This window comes from Hyperolius riggenbachi, chromosome 2 (genome assembly GCF_040937935.1).
Source record: "Hyperolius riggenbachi isolate aHypRig1 chromosome 2, aHypRig1.pri, whole genome shotgun sequence".
NCBI classification, from domain to species: Eukaryota; Metazoa; Chordata; class Amphibia; order Anura; family Hyperoliidae; genus Hyperolius; species Hyperolius riggenbachi.
In genome coordinates this window covers 508043258-508062087 of record NC_090647.1, presented here as the reverse complement: position 1 = coordinate 508062087, position 18830 = coordinate 508043258, and the positions used below count along the sequence as shown (strand labels likewise).

Below are 18830 nucleotides of genomic sequence, written 5' to 3'. Positions count from 1 at the left end.
CCCACGCGGATGCGGTGTGTGGGATGCGGGTCCGGCATAATATTCTCCCTCCCTCCGAATGTGCCCTCCTGTTTGCAGAGTAAAGTGCGCAGCAGAGCGACTTATCTTACCATTCATCCTTGTGTACCGGCATCTGGCTCTTCTCTTCTTCCTGCTTCCTGTGACGTCACAGGAAGTAAAGTGAAGCCAGGTCCCGGTAGGAGAGGATGAATGGTAAGATTAAATGACAGCCCGCTCCGCAAACTTACTCTGCAAACAGGGGGGGGGCACTTTCGGAGGGAGGGAGAATATTATGCCGGACCTGCATCCCACACACCGCATCCACGCGGCTGGCGCATCGATAATTTTTTTCCACATCTGACCCCCCAGCCAGCCGGGACACTGGGGGGTCATAACGGGATAGCTGGAGAGCCCCCCCCCCCCAAATTGGGACAGTCCCGCAGGATTCAGGACAGTTGGGGGGCATGGATTCAAGAGTGGGCCGGACAGAAACCAGGGAAAAAAAATTATATACTACACCTGGTGCTTCCATGGTGCATGGTCATCTTGTGGATATTCTCTCCTCAATCATGTGTCCTCCTTGTGCCTCACGTCTCTCTTGTACCTTATGTCTCTCTTGTACCCCTTGTGTCCTCATACCCTTCTGTGCTCCCCCAGCACCGTGCAGAGTAGATGTGCAAGGAAACCGCAAACATTGTCTTACCTGCTCCAGGCACCTCCACGTACTGAGCCACGTCTTTTGTCCCTCATGCATTTCCCTAGTGCCTGCTCCTCCTGATTGCGCCATTACATGCGACAGGCACTGCCAGATCCCTGGCAGATAATTATTTATATAACTAAAAAGATTTAAAGTGTACATGAGACATAAAAAATAAAAATATATACATACTGTACCTAGGGCTTCCTCCAGCCCCCTCCAAGCTGATTGGCTCCCTTGTCTTCCTCCTGCACTGCCTGGACCGTCTGAAATTCGGGCCCCAAAAATTCTTCAGTCAGGGAAGGTGCAGTCCAGCCATGCGCTCGCATTCTCCATCAACCGTAGCACAAAGCCCCAGGCATGTATATTTTTTTTAATCCCCCCGTATTATGTTTAATTTAAAGAGACACTGAAGCGAAAAAAAATATGATATAATGAATTGGTTGTGTACTATGAATAATTACTAGAAGATTAGCAGCAAAGAAAATATTCTCATATTTTTATTTTCAGGTATATAGTGTTTTTTCTAACATTGCATCATTCTCTAATATGAGCAGATTACACAACACTCAGCATTCAAAATGATTCTTTCAGAGCAGTCTGTGAACTAATGACCTCTCCTCTGTCAGAGAAAAAGGAATTTGTTTAGTAACAGTTGAGATAATAAAAGTTAGATAGCAGCCCTCTCCATGTTGTAGAGCTTAAGGGCTTTTTTCCATAGAGATAACTGGAGTGTCTTAACTCTTCCTGTACTGGAAACAATTAGACTGATGTATCTGATCTTAATGTTTTATTTCTTAGCTGTACTACACATACAAATCATAATATCATAATGTTTTTGTGTCTCTTTAAATTCGCTCCTTTAAGGACCAGAGCCACCTTTTTTAACTTTTACTCTTTGATCACTGTGATTGATTCACAGTTATCACAGGGTCAAAAGCCAATGAAACTTATCTGTTTAGCAGTGTTTCATGTGAGCAATTATGGCAGGAGCTGCTGTAGTTAAACCCACACAATGTCGGCCAAAGGCACAGAGTAGATTTAGGTATGTGCAGTCCCCGAGCGATACACATGTTTTACCTGATCGTGGCTCTCTGCATAAGCAATGCACTTTTCATTGTATCTTCTATTCGTGAGAGTATATACTATATTTCCCATATCCCATTCCTCATCCTTCAGCTCCTTCAATATCTGCATGAAAAAAAAGAAAGAAACAGAATTGGTTCTCCTCTATATACAGGTTAATGAAAAACATGCTAATAATACAGACATTTCCTGTTTATACTACCCAGGCAAGTCAGATTTAAAGTGGAAATACAGTCTGGCATAACTTGCAATAAAACAAAACTTTTTTCCTTTCCCACTCTTTATTGTGTATAGGTTTATCTTATATCTTATGTGCATTTATCCCACAATAATGTCATGTGAAAAAAAAAAAAAAAAAAAAAAATCACACTTCACCCCGCCCCCCTTTCTTTCAGTCACCACACGGCTATAACGCACAGTGCAACCAGGGCTGGTTCTAGACTTTTTGCCGCCTGAAGTAATACATTATCACCTGAGGTGTGAGCAAAGCTAGACCGGAGAGGAGAGAGAGAGATCGGGATATACATTTCAGGCACTTACCTCCCTCTGCTTCCTCCAAGACAGCATCTCCTCCCTGCTGGCCAGCAGCATCCCGACACTGATCCCCAGGATGACTAGTAAGTGCTGCATCACTCAGCCGCTCTCCGTAGATTAGCGATGGGATCACCAGCCACACTTGAAGTCCTGCTTCCTCTCTGACTACAGCGTTGCCGCATATGACCCGGCAGCACGTAACAGGTCACATGAGGCACTGCTGTAGCCATGGATACATGACACTGGATGGGCAGATGGAAATCACATTGCTGGAATACTGAGCGCAAGTGAGTGAAGTGGTGCCACATATCTAGAGAAGGGAAAAAGGGGCATGCGAAGAGGGGGACATTTTGGGAGAGAAGCTGCCTCTTGCCACCTCTCTAACTCAGTGGTCCTCAAACTAAGGCCCGGGACGAATGCGGCACCCTAAAGGTTTTTTACCGGCCCTTCACACACAAAATGTATTACATATCGATGTGGCCCGTTGCATCTTTAGATATTAGTGGCTGCATATAGAATAGCAGAGCTGGCACTACCCTTCCACATGGAAGCCAGAAAGCAGTCGTTCGCTGGCTTCCAATCCTAGATATGCTTCACTGTCTGGCGCACAAAAACTTCTTCAGGAACCGCATGAATGTGTGTTTGCAGTTCATGCAATTACTGGAGACAGGAGGTAGTTTTGGGGGGAGGGGTGACATTATGGCTCTCATATGACTTGTAGAGTTGGGCCGAACCTCCGATTTTAGGTTCGCGAACCGGGTTCGCGAACTTCCGCGGAAGGTTCGGTTCGCGTTAAAGTTCGCGAACCGCAATAGACTTCAATGGGGATGCGAACTTTGAAAAAAAAAAATAATTATGCTGGCCACAAAAGTGATGGAAAAGATGTTTCAAGGGGTCTAACACCTGGAGGGGGGCATGGCGGAGTGGGATATACGCCAAAAGTCCCCAGGAAAAATCTGGATTTGACGCAAAGCAGCGTTTTAAGGACAGAAATCATATTGAATGCTAAATGACAGGCCTAAAGTGCTTTAAAACATCTTGCATGTGTATACATCAATCAGGTAGTGTAATTAAGGTACTGCTTCACACTGACACACCAAACTGTTCACTGAACAGAACAGGTATGCAGTGGCGGGTTCACTAAACAGGTATACAGTGGCGGGTCCACTGAACAGAACAGGTATGCAGTGGCGGGTCCACTGAACAGAACAGGTATGCAGTGGCGGGTCCACTGAACAGAACAGGTATGCAGTGGTGGGTTCACAGAACAGGTATGCAGTGGTGGGTTCACAGAACAGGTATGCAGTGGCAGGATCACTGAACAGGTATGCAGTGGTGGGTGGGTTCACAGAACAGGTATGCAGTGGCAGGATCACTGAACAGGTATGCAGTGGTGGGTGGGTTCACAGAACAGGTATGCAGTGGTGGGTTCACAGAACAGGTATGCAGTGGCAGGATCACTGAACAGGTATGCAGTGGTGGGTGGGTTCACAGAACAGGTATGCAGTAGCAGGATCACTGAACAGGTATGCAGTGGTGGGTGGGTTCACAGAACAGGTATGCAGTGGCAGGATCACTGAACAGGTATGCAGTGGTGGGTGGGTTCACAGAACAGGTATGCAGTGGTGGGTTCACAGAACAGGTATGCAGTGGCGGGTTCACAGAACAGGTATGCAGTGGCAGGATCACTGAACAGGTATGCAGTGGTGGGTGGGTTCACAGAACAGGTATGCAGTGGTGGGTTCACAGAACAGGTATGCAGTGGCAGGATCACAGAACAGGTATGCAGTGGTGGGTTCACAGAACAGGTATGCAGTGGCAGGATCACTGAACAGGTATGCAGTGGTGGGTGGGTTCACAGAACAGGAATGCAGTGGCAGGATCACTGAACAGGTATGCAGTGGTGGGTGGGTTCACAGAACAGGTATGCAGTGGCAGGATCACTGAACAGGTATGCAGCCAGGAAAAGCTAAGCCTAACTAATCTTTCCCTATGAGAGACAGACAGCAGCTCGCCCTACTCTCTCTAATGCAGGCACACGAGTGGCCGTAATGGCCGCCGCTGCCTGCCTTATATAAGGGGGGTGGGGCTCCAGGGGCTAGTGTAGCCTAATTGGCTACACTGGGCCTGCTGACTGTGATGTAGAGGGTCAAAGTTGACCCTCATAGTGCATTGTGGGGCGAACCGAACTTCCGGAAACGTTCGCCTGCGGGAGGCGAACGCGAACCACCGAAGTTCGCCGGGAACCGTTCGCCAGCGAACCGTTCGGCCCATCTCTAATGACTTGCTATGCTAGGGTCACAATATCTGCACTTGCTGTGTTGGTGGCATAATAACTGCACTTGCTGAGTTGGGAGGACATACTATCTGAACATGCTGAGACATGAGGCTGCAGTTGTTAGTAGTAGTCTGCAATATCTGGGTTCATTGTAATGTTTTCCTACATTATTTTATGTATATTCCGGCCCCCCAGCAGTCTAAAGTATATTGACCTGGCCCTTGACAGAAAAAATGTGGGACCCCTACTGTAACTGTTGCCGCCCTGAAGCCCTGAAGCACATTGCTTCATGAAGGAACCACCCAAGTGCGACTTTTTTAGCTGCAGTGTGGTGGGATTTTTCCCAAATCGCACCGCATCTCACCAAGCAAAAGGACCCTTAGGGCACAGTGGAAAATTGTGACTACAGTTCCCCTTAAAGGACAACTGAAGTGAGAAGAATATGAAGGCTGCCATATGTATTTCCTTTTAAACAATACAATTTGCCTGGCAGCCCTGCTGATGTATTTGGCTGCAGAAGTGTCTGAATAATACCAGAAACAAGTATGCAGCTAATACTGTCAGATCTGACAAAAATGTCAGAAAAACCTGATCTGCTGCATGCTTGTTCAGGGTCTATAGCTGAAAGTATTTGAGGCAGAGGATCAACAGGACTGACATACAACTGGTATTGCTTAAAAGGAAATAAACATGGCAGCCTCCATATCCCTCTCACTTCAGTTGTCCTTTAACGTCTACTCTGTCTAAGGCGGTCAAATTTCTTTGATGTATGACTTACGTACAAATTTGCTTTATGGGTTTTTACTATACAAATAAACACTAAGGAAATAGTAAGAAAGTGAAAAAGAAGGTTGAACTCACCTGAATCCATTTATCAGGGACAGCCATTGCTAGTCGATAATCAAACCCACCACCGGCCTGTGCTATAGGGGAGCAAAGCGCTGGCATCCCGGACACGTCCTGAACAAACAAATGCATACAGTTTATTTTCCCTAAATTATTAACTGCTAGAATGATTACATTTGAATGAGTAACAAACTCTATGAACAATGAGTCTGAAATATTAATACAGGTGCAGGGACCACTGAAACAATAGTGGAGTAGTGGTCCAAAGTTACCTATCAAGCTGCAACTCTAAAATACATTCCCCCGATGCCAAACCCAGGGTACAATGAATCATACATGGTGGACTTGCCCCAAAGTCGCACACTTATGGTCTAAGATAACAAATATCTTAAACAAAACTCTCTCGATCTAACTGCAACTAATCCACTAATTTTCCTACCGGGGTAGAAACCCGAAGATATTCCTTATGCCCATCATAAACGTATCCAATTCGCAGCTAATACTACTAAGACCTACATTGCATCTCAATGGCGCCAACAACAACTAACGTACAGATGTGTACTAGATAAAATGCATGAAACTATGCTCAATGAAAAAAATTAAAGCAAATTTGGCAGAGTCCACCATTTTGACAAGGTTTGGCAACCCTGGCTAAATAACGTCACCTCTCCCGATATCAGACAAGCACTTGCACAATTCTAAATATGATCATGGCCAACGCCCTTTTCTCTTTGATGTACAAATTTGATCCATACTGTGTACCCATTATGCTTCTCTCAATTCCATACCCTAAGCAATATCTAAGCTACTTGGCGAATAGCAAGCGTCAGTTGGCATGTTACCTGCATTATGTTTCATGTTTTACGTTATATATTATATATTTTATGTTATCCTTTCTTCTTTACTTCAATTGTACAACTTGTATAATTCAACAGTGTAATTTCTCTAACTACCGTTACAATTACCTCATCTATCGTGAATTGTAAATTTCACACCCATTGTACCTACTGCAATTTGCACTATTTCCCTTTATATGTCTGAAAGAAAAAGTAATTTTGAAACCAAAATACATTCCCCCCAATGTGTTCTCCCTCCCTACTGGTCTTCAAACATCAAGCCTAGCCCATCAAAACGGCTCATGGTCTCTGATTTAGTAAGTATTGCAATTAAAGACAGAACCCACTTAGAGGTCCACAGTGGTTTAAAGTGCGCCTGCAGTGTGTCACTGCCTTTTTCTACGGTAGTAGGGCTGTATATTATATCATCTTACTACTTTCAGTAGTGTTGGCAGGTGTGGTATCAGAATGCCCTGGCATTAGCAGCACCTCTGTTCTCCCTGCACACTGATCCATTCTCCATGCGCACAGCCTCATCATTACACATAATATTATATTAGATCAGTGTGCAGTGAGAATGGAGCACTCGGTATGGAGAACAGAACCCTCATACAGAGAATTGGTGTAGGCCATTTGGAGCTTCCGGTGAGTGGGCAGCTCAAACTGATCGCCCAACTGCGCAGATCTGCCGGCATCAGCTGCTAATCAGCTGTTTAATGGCCTGTAGTATTATTATTTATTTTATTTATAAAGCGTCAGCATATTATGCAGTGCTGGACAATAAATATATACAATGATACAAAAATGACAGACATAACAAGGTTATACAACATAGAACAAAGCTATACAAGGTAAACGGTACAAGATACATAATTATGTGATTATGCGCTGGTTAGGTAGGCCCAGTAATACAAGTATGAGGCTGTCATAGGAAAGGAGCACACAATCATGTAGACTACACTAGGGAAGGTAGGACCCTGCCAGAGGTTTACAATCTAGGGGGGGGGGGGGGGGGTTGGAAACACTAGGTAGGCTGTGGAATAAATATTCAGTAGAGAGTTACTGTGTGGTAGGGGGTGGGTAGGCCATCTTAAAGTGGTGGGTTTTGAGGGCTTGCTTGAATGTGTTGAAGGAGGGAGCAAGTGTGATGGGCGGTGGAAGGGAGTTCCAGAGGGTGAGGGCAGCTCTTGAAAAATCCTGTAGGCCCGCAAGGTAGTGGGAAATGCGAGGGGCAGTTAGGTGAAGGTCGTTGGGAGGACTGGAGGGGACGATCTGGTGTATACCGGTGAACAAGCTTTGAGATGTAGGTAGGGTAGGTTTTGTGCACAGATGTATACGCCAGGCATAGAATGTTGAAACTTATCCTTTCCCATTACGCATGTGCATTGGTGACGGCGCCTAGCATGATGACGTGAGATGGCTACGTCATCACATTAAGAAGACATTCCTAATCTAGGGCATTCTGATACCACACCAGCTTCTTACCTAAACGGCACTCTACTGATACTTTGGCTACACTTCTTGGTACAGAAGTAAAGCCGCCTCCCCTCTGCTGTTTTTCAGATTGTTTATTCTTGTAGCTTGTACACAAACTCTCAAGTATTAACCCCAGATCAGCAGTCTGGAGAGCTAAGTGCTTCTGCTCAACCTGCAAAACTCAGTGACTGGTAAGACTGCAGGCGGAAATAAAAGAAAAACTATTAACCATTTCAGGCACTTTTTTTTCTAAAAACAAGTTTGATCTTAGAATGGGAAGGCTAATCTATTGGAGCAGAGGGAAACAAATTATTGATGTATGGGCACCTTTAGAGACTAGGAGTTTGTCAATAGACCTTATTAAAAAGCGGATACATAGATTTACAAAAAAGTGATCCTTACAGAAAGCCTGAAGACGTAATCTGAATAATCTCAATAAGGGCCCTTTTCCACCAGCGCAAACTGCGCTGGCTGAATCGCAAAAACGCAAACCGCTAGCGATTTTACAATCGCTACGGTTTGCTTTTTAACATAGGAATCGCGGTAGGTCATTTCCACTACCGCGATTCGTTTTTTACCCGAACGCGCGGCGGAGCGATATAATGCAGTGCATAGCAAAATCGCGGCCGCAAAACGTCGGGGAATCGCCGGTTTTGCGATTCAGCAATCGCTAGCGTTCAGCGTGAACGCTAGCGACTGCAGGTGGAAAAGGGCCCTAAGACCGGTGGAGGTGCCCTGGTATATACTATATATAATTGCTATAACTTAATTAGGAGGTAATATGCCTTACCTCTTCGGAAGAACAAACAAAATATATTGGAAAAAGTGTATATGCTTTCAAGCACACAAAGACAACTTGTTTTGTGGGTACTGGTCCGCTTCTTCAGGGCAATAAAAGACCTTATACTCGATGTAAAACGAACGTGAGCGCCTCGTTACTCTGACGGTGGTTGCAAGCTGTTGTAACCTACCTTTCTAAGTACAGCAAAATACTCACAGAGCTTCAAGCAAAGTCCTGCATCTCCTCCTGGGCGCCTAGCGGCTTTCAGTGCCTGTGCATGCAAGTCGGCGAGTCCCATGATCCGATGCCGGTCAGCTGACACTCCGGCTTCCGTACACAGAAACCCGCTAGGAGCCTGCGAGTTGATGTAGGACATTGCTGGAGGCTCTGAGTATTCTGCTTGCACCTGGGGGGAGATTAGTGCTATTTTTGGCCGGTTGCTAAAGCAACCGGCAAGCACATGCATCCAGGATCAGATGATCCCCACCGGATACTGGGGACTATGCTGTATATTCCTTATATCCGGGACTGTGCTGTCTATGCCTTATATCCTTTCCAACAGAGCAACTTACACCTGCGATATCGCACCATTGGGCTCCTGGTTCTCGACTTTCAGATTTATCGGAGGTTACGGTTAACAATCAAGAGTCATCACCTTCTACTGTAATCTGAACAAGTGCTCTCTAACAAAAGAAAAATATATATATACACAGCACCTAATTTGTGCTTACAGTTCTGCTTTTGTAGGACACTTATCCGACGTGCTAACGCGAACATTAAAAGCAACTTCATCCAGCTCTGTGTGCTTTGCAATAATCCCATAATGCAGCCATTACTCATCAATTCTTTGATTGCGGCTTGCGGCTTGGCATACAAATTCAGCAGCCAGCATATCCTGATAGATAATTTTCCCCAAAAGACTAGTTTTGGGAAAATTAATATTGCCTGCTTGCACAGCGAGAACATCAAAATGCTTTCCAATTTTTTTTCCTCTCCTTCTCTTCTTCCTCAAAGCCTTCGCAGTATGAAACAAGGTTATTTCAATGACCATTGATTTCAGACATTACATCGCATCTTACCCAGTATGCTAAAATTAAAATGTTATGGTCATAATAGTGCAGTTCAAACAATGAGTTTCCAAATCTGTGTTGATTGTCATTCGTTTTCTAACATTTATCAAGGACACACCTGGAAAATGCACTCATTATGCGGCTATAAGCCTAAATGACAGTGAAAAGTGAAATGAAATCATTTTTGCTCGTTATGGTGTATTCTTCAGTCACCTGGGAGATCATAATGAACACAATGGGGGTCAGCAAGCAGCACAAGTTAACCAATACAACATCATTTCAAGGGAATCTTTAGTCATGTGAAATGTGGCTCTTTTTAAATAGCGAAATGGGCCCCGCATTTCCGGAATGCGAAAAATATGCTCTTGAGTGAAGGTGAAGGTTTTATTATTCGATGGCCACTGATATAAAATGATCTTTTGTGTGTTTTTTTTTATGCTTTTTTTTTTTTTACATAGCTAAATGTAGATTTAGAGTATCCTTCATGTAAACAGGAAATAATCCAAAGGATCTGCACACTCCTGCAGAAATCTATGTTTATTCACATAATGCACCAGATATCCATTCAAATTACCAACGTCCGTTTCAGGGCCACGGCGGGTCCCCTTCGTCAAGGCATATAACAGAATGGTAAATGGTTAATTCCTTGACAAACCCACTGTGGCCGTGAAACAATCGTTGGTGATTTGAATAGAAATCTGGTGCATTATGGGAATAAACAACACTGATTTCTACAGGAGTGTGCTGATCCTTTGGATTTGATCCAGCACCTCAAAACATTGAATGGTGTCAGCGTCTTTGATGTTCACATAAAGAGGGGCTACTGAAGTAATACAAATCATTTGCAGCTGTATTTGTGCTGTGAAAACAGTACTTCCTAGAAGTAGCAGACTATAAAATCAAAGAGAGAGAATCAAGCCCGTCTAAGTGAAGGACTTGGCATTTGTTGGTAGGTTCAGAAACAAATATTTACCTAAGGAGAGGGAAGCCTCTGAATCCTCATGAGGCTTCCCTCAGTGTCCACTGGTCCTCTGCCACTCACGGCGACTCTCCAGCTGATCGGGGTCACGCTCCTATTCTGGCATTAGCACTGCTGTGCTGCAGCCACGGCTGCACAGTAGCATGGTGCAGCTTGTGCACGAGCGGCACAGTATGGGCGCGCTCATACCTGAAGAGCGTGGCCCAATCAGATCGCCGACAATCACTTGTCTGTAATGTTTGGAGAGTCCGTGTTTTGCAACGAGGGACTGGAGGACGCCAATGAGAGTCTCATTAGGATCCAGAGGCTTCTCTCTATCTATTTAAATTTTGCACCAGAGCTTTGGGCGTTTCTGTGCACTGTGATTTTAGATGAAGGTCCTCATTAAAGAGGTTTGGCACTGGTAAGATCCTAAATACTGAAGCTATGCATACACGGTAGACATCTGTCACCTAAAAAAAAAATACTTGCTCAACCAAAATCATAATCTCTTGTGCGCCCTGGCTTTATAAATCCACTGACTTGGACTTCTATCCTTGTTTTCTATCTTTCTTTGTGGTTTTTCCATCCAGCCCTACTATATGCATAAGCAACTGTTCTAGATCTAAAAGGTGTGAGCTTTAAGTCAATTATATGTCTGATGATGGGGATCCTCCTTCTAGAAGATTTCGTTCATTCCCTTAGTCCCCAAGTTAAGTTGATTCCTCCCTGCTGTGGATAGTCGTTGTCATTGGCCTCAATTCTGGTAGCTATGTGAGGTAAATATTTTTTTGTAGGTAAAGTACCTCATGAGGTATTTTCCTCTTTTTTTTTTTTTTTAGCAATTCTGAAAGATTTTTCTCCATTTCAGAACATGAGGTAAAGCATGAAGTAAAATGAGGTATTTCAGCAGTAAGCATGAAGTAAATAAATAACAGTAGTCTTTAATTGCCTTCCACAAGTTAGAATAGTCTTTGGAACATTTTTTTTTTATTTTTTGAGGGGGAAACGTGTATTTGATTCTGTAGCAACCTATGAAAAGTATATATATAGGCATGCTTTATAAAAAAAAATCCAGTAAATATTGGAGTTTTATTTCTACTGTTATTTTCTATTACACAGCCTGAATAGGGACAACCATAAAACAGCAATAGGAACTCCACTAAAAGCTGTAAAATGCATACAAATTGACTTTACCTCCAGGTAGAGGCAGGTCTTAAACTGATCATTAAATTATGTGCTAACATGCCCCCTAATTTCCATGAGAATAGCTATATTCGATAAAATTAATGCAACTTACCTCAAGGATTACCTCATAATTTACCTCATGAGGTAAAACATGACTAAAATCTACCAGAATTGCTAAATGTCATTACCTCATGAGGTAAAACATGACTAAAATCTACCAGAATTGCTAAATTTCATTACCTCGTGAGGTTAATTACCTCACATGAGGTCATTTGTTTGATAACCCTACAAGAATTGAGGCCATTAAGTTTCCTTTTCTCTTTTTGGATTTTAGACCAACTACCATATTTTCACCATTTGTTGCCCACTCCAATAACAGGTCATCTAATGCTCATGTATATAGGTTGGAAGGAGGTTCGCTACTGGGCCTCTTCTCTTTGCACTGGGAAGCGGTCTTTGTACTCTCTGGTAAATGCGTTTGTTTCTTGAACTACCTATAGGAATGATGGATTTTAATTGTTGCACCTTTACTTTATGTTCTCTTTTTTTGTATTGATTTGAAAAGTTTCAAACAAAGGCTTATTGAGAAAAAAATAACAGGTGACTTGAAAAAGCCTCAGCCAACTGATGTTGAAGCAGAGCACATCCTGTCTGTCCTCCCTTCTTTCCTCACCATAGGACAGAACAAGCTACCAAACAAGGAACCCAGGAGCATATTTGTACAACAATTGTTAGCAAATCATCACCCTGAAACAAAAGACCGTTTCTCAAGTCAAGTAACTTGCATGTAGTTCTAAAATTTAATGGTTTCAAAAACATTATTTCAGTCAGGAAATTTGCATTCCTCCCTCTGAAGTGTGATGACTATGAATGATTATGCTGTTAAGATGAGTTATCATTTGCCGTAGGTCATCACTAATAACAGGGATTCATACCACTGTCGACACATGACAGTAGCTAGTAAGGAATACAACACAAGTCATTACTGTTACAATTACAATTACTAGTGCTTCTAGAGATGAAACAGAAGCCGGGAGGTATGGGTCACAAGCAGTAAAGTCGCCTATGTATTAAGAGGCACTAAAAATGCTTCTTTCACTCCCTATGTTCTTCCTCGAAGATCAAGCGGAAGGACATAGTCCGGAACGCGCGAGCAGCGCGGACGTGATACAGGGCTTAGCGTGCGGGTGGTGCTTACATCCCTGGGTAAGATTTATTTCACAACTATTTTGAATCTTAGTTGCATCTGCAAGTGGTTACACACCATCCGGTGGCAGCAGTACAATTGATCATATAGAGGTTATTATTGTGGATTTCCTATTCAAAACAGTGCTGACTCTTGCCTGGTTGCAGCCACTATTATTGTTACCCGAGTATGTGATCTATTGTGATTATTAGCACGCATTTTCAATATTTTCGCAAGCCTTGCATTTGTATTCACTGTCGTGGGTTTTTAATTGGTTTTATGAATTTGATTCCTAATAAAGATTTGTGCTACTCACTGTGGATGGATATCTAGCTTATTTGATTACATTGCCATAGTGGTCCTTCAAGGGGCCAGAGACTGCTGGTACCGAAGTGGTTAAAGAGACACTGAGGTGAAAAAGAAAATTATATTATGATTTGTATGTGTAGTACAGCTAAGAAATAAAACATTAGGAGTAGAAACATAAAAGTCTAATATTGTTTCCAGTGCAGGAAGAGTTAAGAAACTCCAGTTATCTATGCAAAAAAGCCATTGAGCGCCACGACTTTCAAAGTCGCAGAGAGCTCTGTCTTCTGAAGCTCATTATCTCAAGTGTCTGGCACTGTACTGTTTTTTTTTTCCTGCAGAGAACAGTTCAAAAGTTCACTAGCCAGCCCAGTAAAAACATTTAGAATGCAGAGTAGTGTGCAAACTGCAAATATTAGAGAATGATGCTGTGTTATAAAAAAAACTATATAAAATAAAGTCTAATTGTTTCCAGTACAGGAAGAGTTCAAAGTCACAGAGAGGGCTGTCTTCTGAAGTTTGTTATCTCAGCTGTCAGTGAAGAATTTTCTTTTTCTCTGCCAGAGGACAAGTCAATAGTTCACTGGCCTGCTCTGAGAAAATCATTTAGAATGCTGAGTAGTGTGTAAACTGCAAATATTAAAGAATGATGCAATGCTATAAAACACACTATATAACTGAAAATAAAAATGGGAATATTTTCTTTGCTACTAATGTTCTAGGATTTATCCGTACTACACAACCAATTCATTACATCATATATTTATTTTGCTTCAGTATCTCTTTAAAGACTGTTGATAATGTACTGGCTCTGCCTCTGACACAGGAGATGGCTCTTATGGCTCTTCCTGTTCAGAAAGCCAGCCCAGCACCTATTCAGTAAGGAGATCTTGGACAAGACCCCATAATGCTACTGCCTATAGAGTACGCCCTAGTGGCTGCTGCTCTGGCGCTTTGAGCTCGCCAGGAAAAAAGCGCAATATAAATGTCTGTGTCTTGTCTAAAAAAAGCCTTTTGCTTTAGCATTAATACTTATTGCCCAAATGCAAAAGTTATTTTATCCTAAGTATGCAGTTGCTGAAAATAAATGTAGATTGATCTGTAACACAAAGCATTCTCATTTCTTTGCTTTACCCTACCAAGCAGAGAGTTTGTCGCAGTATCTCGACTTCAGCTAGCTTCCCATTGCAGGACGTTATAGGATGGTGTCCCGATTTAATTAAAATTCAATTAGCAATATAATGCGCCAGCTATACAGAGCCTAATACATCAAGGTCTTGAATGTTGCGTTCAGCCTACGTACTCAATTTAATTACATGTCAGACAATGTAAAAATGTCAAGTTTCAAAGGAGGAATTGAAATCTATCCTCTCGTTATGTGATGCCATTACATATTTTCTTTCATAGCAGAATGCAGCCATTAAAATTGCATTACGCTGTCATGTTTTCAAAGTTGGCTTCTGTACAGCATTACTTTAGCACACAGGCACCGTCTCCATTTAGCCTCATTTCAATGATCTGCCTTTTTGTTTGTTTTAAAGCTTTACAAAGGACAAGGTCAACCTACCTCAGCTATTGTAATGCATTCTGGGTAGAGTGAATGAGTCATGTGATTTGCCAGCATGAGGTAGACGAGTGAGTCTTCATCCACATGTAAACCGAAATATTCATTATAATCGCCAGAGAATCCACTTCCTATGAAGAAAATATTATTGAGATTATTTACATACATTATATGTAAGTGCCCAGTAATATAATATATACTATAAAAAAAAGCTTATTTTCTAAAGCTTATTTCATTTAGCTTATTTTCTAAAGCTTATAAAATAAAAACGTTCTGCTGAACCGCTTTACTTGTATACGTATGCAGGGTCTTGAAAAAGCGGGGTGATGCCCGCAGAACCGGTGGACATATCCACCTCAATATTGCTGACAACCTCTTCAGCCTGGTCCCAATTCATATTCCTGGGTGATGTATAACCTTCTATCACACATGAGGTTTGAATCACTAAAGCTGGCCACTAACGGTCCAACTTCTTATGAAAAAAATCGTTCGAGCGATTAGAAATTCTGATCGGATTGGTTGTAAATAATCTCCATTGGTGGGCACAATCGATTATGAACGAGTGAAAAAAATGTCGCCCGAATGAATTTCCGTCTAACGAAAATTTGGATTTTCTTGGTGGTCGTGATAGATCGGAAGCAATGATTGGTTAGTTGATGGTGTAGTGAACGATTTTTCGTCCAATCAGAATTTCTGATCGCTCTAACGATTTTTCGCTAGAAATTGGACCGTTAGTGGCCAGCTTAAGACAAATAGCATGCCTTATCAGAGTTAAAACACCTTATCAGAGAGAACGCCCCTTATCAGAGTTAACCCACCTTATCAGAGTGAACACACCTTATCAGAATAAACACTCCTTATCAGAATAAACACTCCTTATCAGAGTTAATGTGCCTTATCAGAGTAGCATAGTGAGAGCTACGAACTTGTGCCTCCTAATTGGCAATGACGAGAGCTCCACTCGTCCTGCCCTGAGCCCCTGCGGGTCCAATCACTTTAAAGGACATCATCCCCGCACTTTGATTGGCCCAATAGGCTGCCTGTCACTTGACAGAAAACTTGCCGATGTGTATTGCCTGGTATAAGCAACAGCAGCTCCAGAAAATACACATTGCTCTCTGCGAGTGTTTGTGTTGGAGGAGCCAGACTCCAATTTCCTTTGCAGGAACTTTTGCACAGCAGCGGATAGATTTTTGCCTCCGAGCAAACATTGCCTTGATATAGGGGGTCCTACGTGGCTCCGAAATATTTTTTTACATGGAAACAATAAAGATTAATTTTAGATGTGCAAGCTCTTTTCCTTGTTGAGTTGAGGGGAGAGATTGGGGGGCTGCAGCCTGCTCAGAGGCCCCCCGGGTTGCTGAATTTGTTGGGGATAGGGGGGACCTCGGTTAGCTTTTGCCCCGGGACCCCATTGGAGCTTGAACTGGCCCTGCATTAATCCAAATACAGCAATATAGGGGTTTGGTTTGGATGGCCAAAAATGACATAAAGGTATAATTTAGGGGTCAGTGTCATGGTTCCCCAGTGACTAAGTTAACAGAAAGTGCGGTGTGAAACTGGATGCAGAAGCTGAAGCACACAAAAGAAGGTGCGTATTGGATAGGATTTAAACACCAAGACTAGGATGGAAAGTGTTAAAAGTGGTAAAGCACCACATAGGGATTAACATTAGGGAGAAGGCTAGGTGTCAGGAAGGAGTTAATATTAGGAGAGGAGGATAGGTCTCCAGGAGGGGTTAACATTAGGAAAATCAGGGTGAATCCTCAGTAAGGAGATTTAGGGTTAGGACAATCAGTCAGGGTTATGTGACTGAGGAGAAATGCTGAGAAAAAGAAAAAAATAACACTAACAAAATCAAAATAGTATTTAGAGAGTTAGTCGGGGTGCACAATTGTCCTGCATAGAAAAGCATATTTATTTTTCACTTGTGTTTTTACACTTTTTTTTGTTGTGTGTGTGTTTTTGCAATTATGCATTTGTGATTGTATGCGGTTTTATAGTTTTTTTTATTCCTGCATGGCCTGTGACTATACGAATGTTGCAAGCCATCCATTTTTTAAACCGCACACTAAACATGATAGCAATAACGCACACAGAGTATAGTGACTCATAGGATAACACTGAGGGCCACATGCAATTCACTTTTTCACCTGTGTTTTCTCCTAGGTGATATTTCTGCAACTTGTAAATAAAAAGCCTTTTACACTCCCAGCAAGCAAACAAATACTCCAAATTAATTTGAAAGTACCTTTCCACCTACAGGGGTTGGACAAAATAATGAAAACACCTAACATTTTGGCATCATAATCTTTGAACATGTTTTAAGCAATCAAAACTTGACATATGTTAAATGTGTTTTGTTTATTATTTTTGTTATTTAATATGTTTAAAATAATTGTTTTTACAGACATTTAAACAAAAGTTGGTTATAATTTATAAAAATGGCAGATCTTTCAGACTTTCAAAAAAGCCAAATTGTTGGTGCTCGTTTGGCAGGCGCTACTGTAACAGAAACTGCCGGAATGCTTGGCATTTCAAGAGGTACTGTCTCAAAAGTAATGACTGCCTTTGAAAGAGAAGGAAAAACGTCCTCAGCAAAGCACAGTTGTGGCCGAAAGTTGTATGAGAGAGACCGTCGAATTGTTAGAAAAGCTCGCAAGACCACGGCTCCTAAAATACCCGCAGAGCTGAATGAACACCTACAGAACCCAGTTTCCACAAAAAACGTTCGTCGGGAGCTGCACAAATCTGGATTCCACGGAAGAACTGCAATTCGAAAACCTCTGCTCTCAAAGACAAATGTTTCAAAGCATTTAGAGTGGTGTAGAAGAAACCACCAGAATTGGTCCCTCGAGCAGTGGAAAAATGTGATTTTTTTCTGGCGAATCACTATTTACCTTATTTCCGACCTCCGGCCCAGTGTACGTTTGGAGACAGCCGAAAGAAGCATTTCACCCAGACTGCCTTCTCCCAACCGTAAAACATGGCGGGGGTTCTGTGATGATCTGGGAATCAACAGCCGAGACTATTTAGGAATTTTGGGGGACCTAGTTCATCCCACGGTTCAAGAACTGTTTCAGGAGAGGAATGCCATCTTTCAAGATGATAATGCCCCAATCCATACAGCTAGAATTGTTAAGGGCTCTTTCACATTAGGGCAGACTTTGTGCGTTAACGCAAACGGCAGCCGTTTGCGTTAACCAAGGTAAGATAAAAGTCCATAGACTCATTTTACTTTTCACACTCGACGTTGCGTTTCGATGCGTTGCGGTTCCGACGCACCTGGGCGGAGTTTTTCCTCCAACGCACCCGCGAGCCGACGTTTTCCGTCGGGTTTAATTACCAGCTACTGCCGCTGATTGCGTCGCACCGCAGATACCCGACGACACGCCGCAGGCAGACAACGCGTGCAGGAGAACGGCTCCTGTTCGCGTTGTCTGATGTGAAAGAGCCCTAAAGAATGGCACGAGGAACATTCTAATGAAGTTGAGCATCTCATCTGGCCACCTCAATCCCCAGACCTCAACATTATTGAGCATTTATGGTCGTTATTAGAGATTCAAGTAAGAAGTCGATTTCCGCCACCATCATCTCTAAAAGAACTGGAGGGTGTTGTAACTGAAGAATGGGCTACAATTCCATTGGAAACCATTCACAATTTGTATGAATCAATAACTCGGAGAATTGAGGCTGTAATTGCCGCAAAAGGTGGACCTACACCATATTAAAATATATTTTGTTGATTTTCAAGGTGTTTCCATTATTTTGTCCAACCCCTGTACTTTTTGGTACGCTTTCCATTGCAAAATTATCTCCTAGGAGTAAACTCAGGAGAAAAAGTGAATTGCATATGGGCGTAAGTGTAGGAAAAACTTCAGGATTTTGATAAGTGTGAACCCTGCCTTCATTTCTGCCTTGCCAATACATGTATTCGTAATAAGGGTGCAAATTCACAGTGAAGCATCCATTTGTACCCATTTAGGAGCCCATGTTCAACAACCTATTGGGCAACTGATAACCA

At 42.6% G+C, this 18830-nt stretch overlaps 1 protein-coding gene across 4 annotated transcripts in view; it reads right to left on the bottom strand.

Moving 5' to 3' along the window:
• GBE1 (1,4-alpha-glucan branching enzyme 1) overlaps positions 1–18830 on the bottom strand; it is a 202961-nt gene that overhangs the window by 52324 nt on the left and 131807 nt on the right. For all 4 annotated transcript variants that reach the window (XM_068266113.1, XM_068266114.1, XM_068266115.1 and 1 more), the window contains 3 exons: positions 14810–14937; positions 5457–5555; positions 1778–1888 (listed from right to left, as the gene is read on the bottom strand). In XM_068266113.1, the coding sequence (XP_068122214.1) occupies positions 1778–1888; positions 5457–5555; positions 14810–14937 (338 nt within the window). The remainder of the gene's footprint in view (positions 1–1777; positions 1889–5456; positions 5556–14809; positions 14938–18830) is intronic.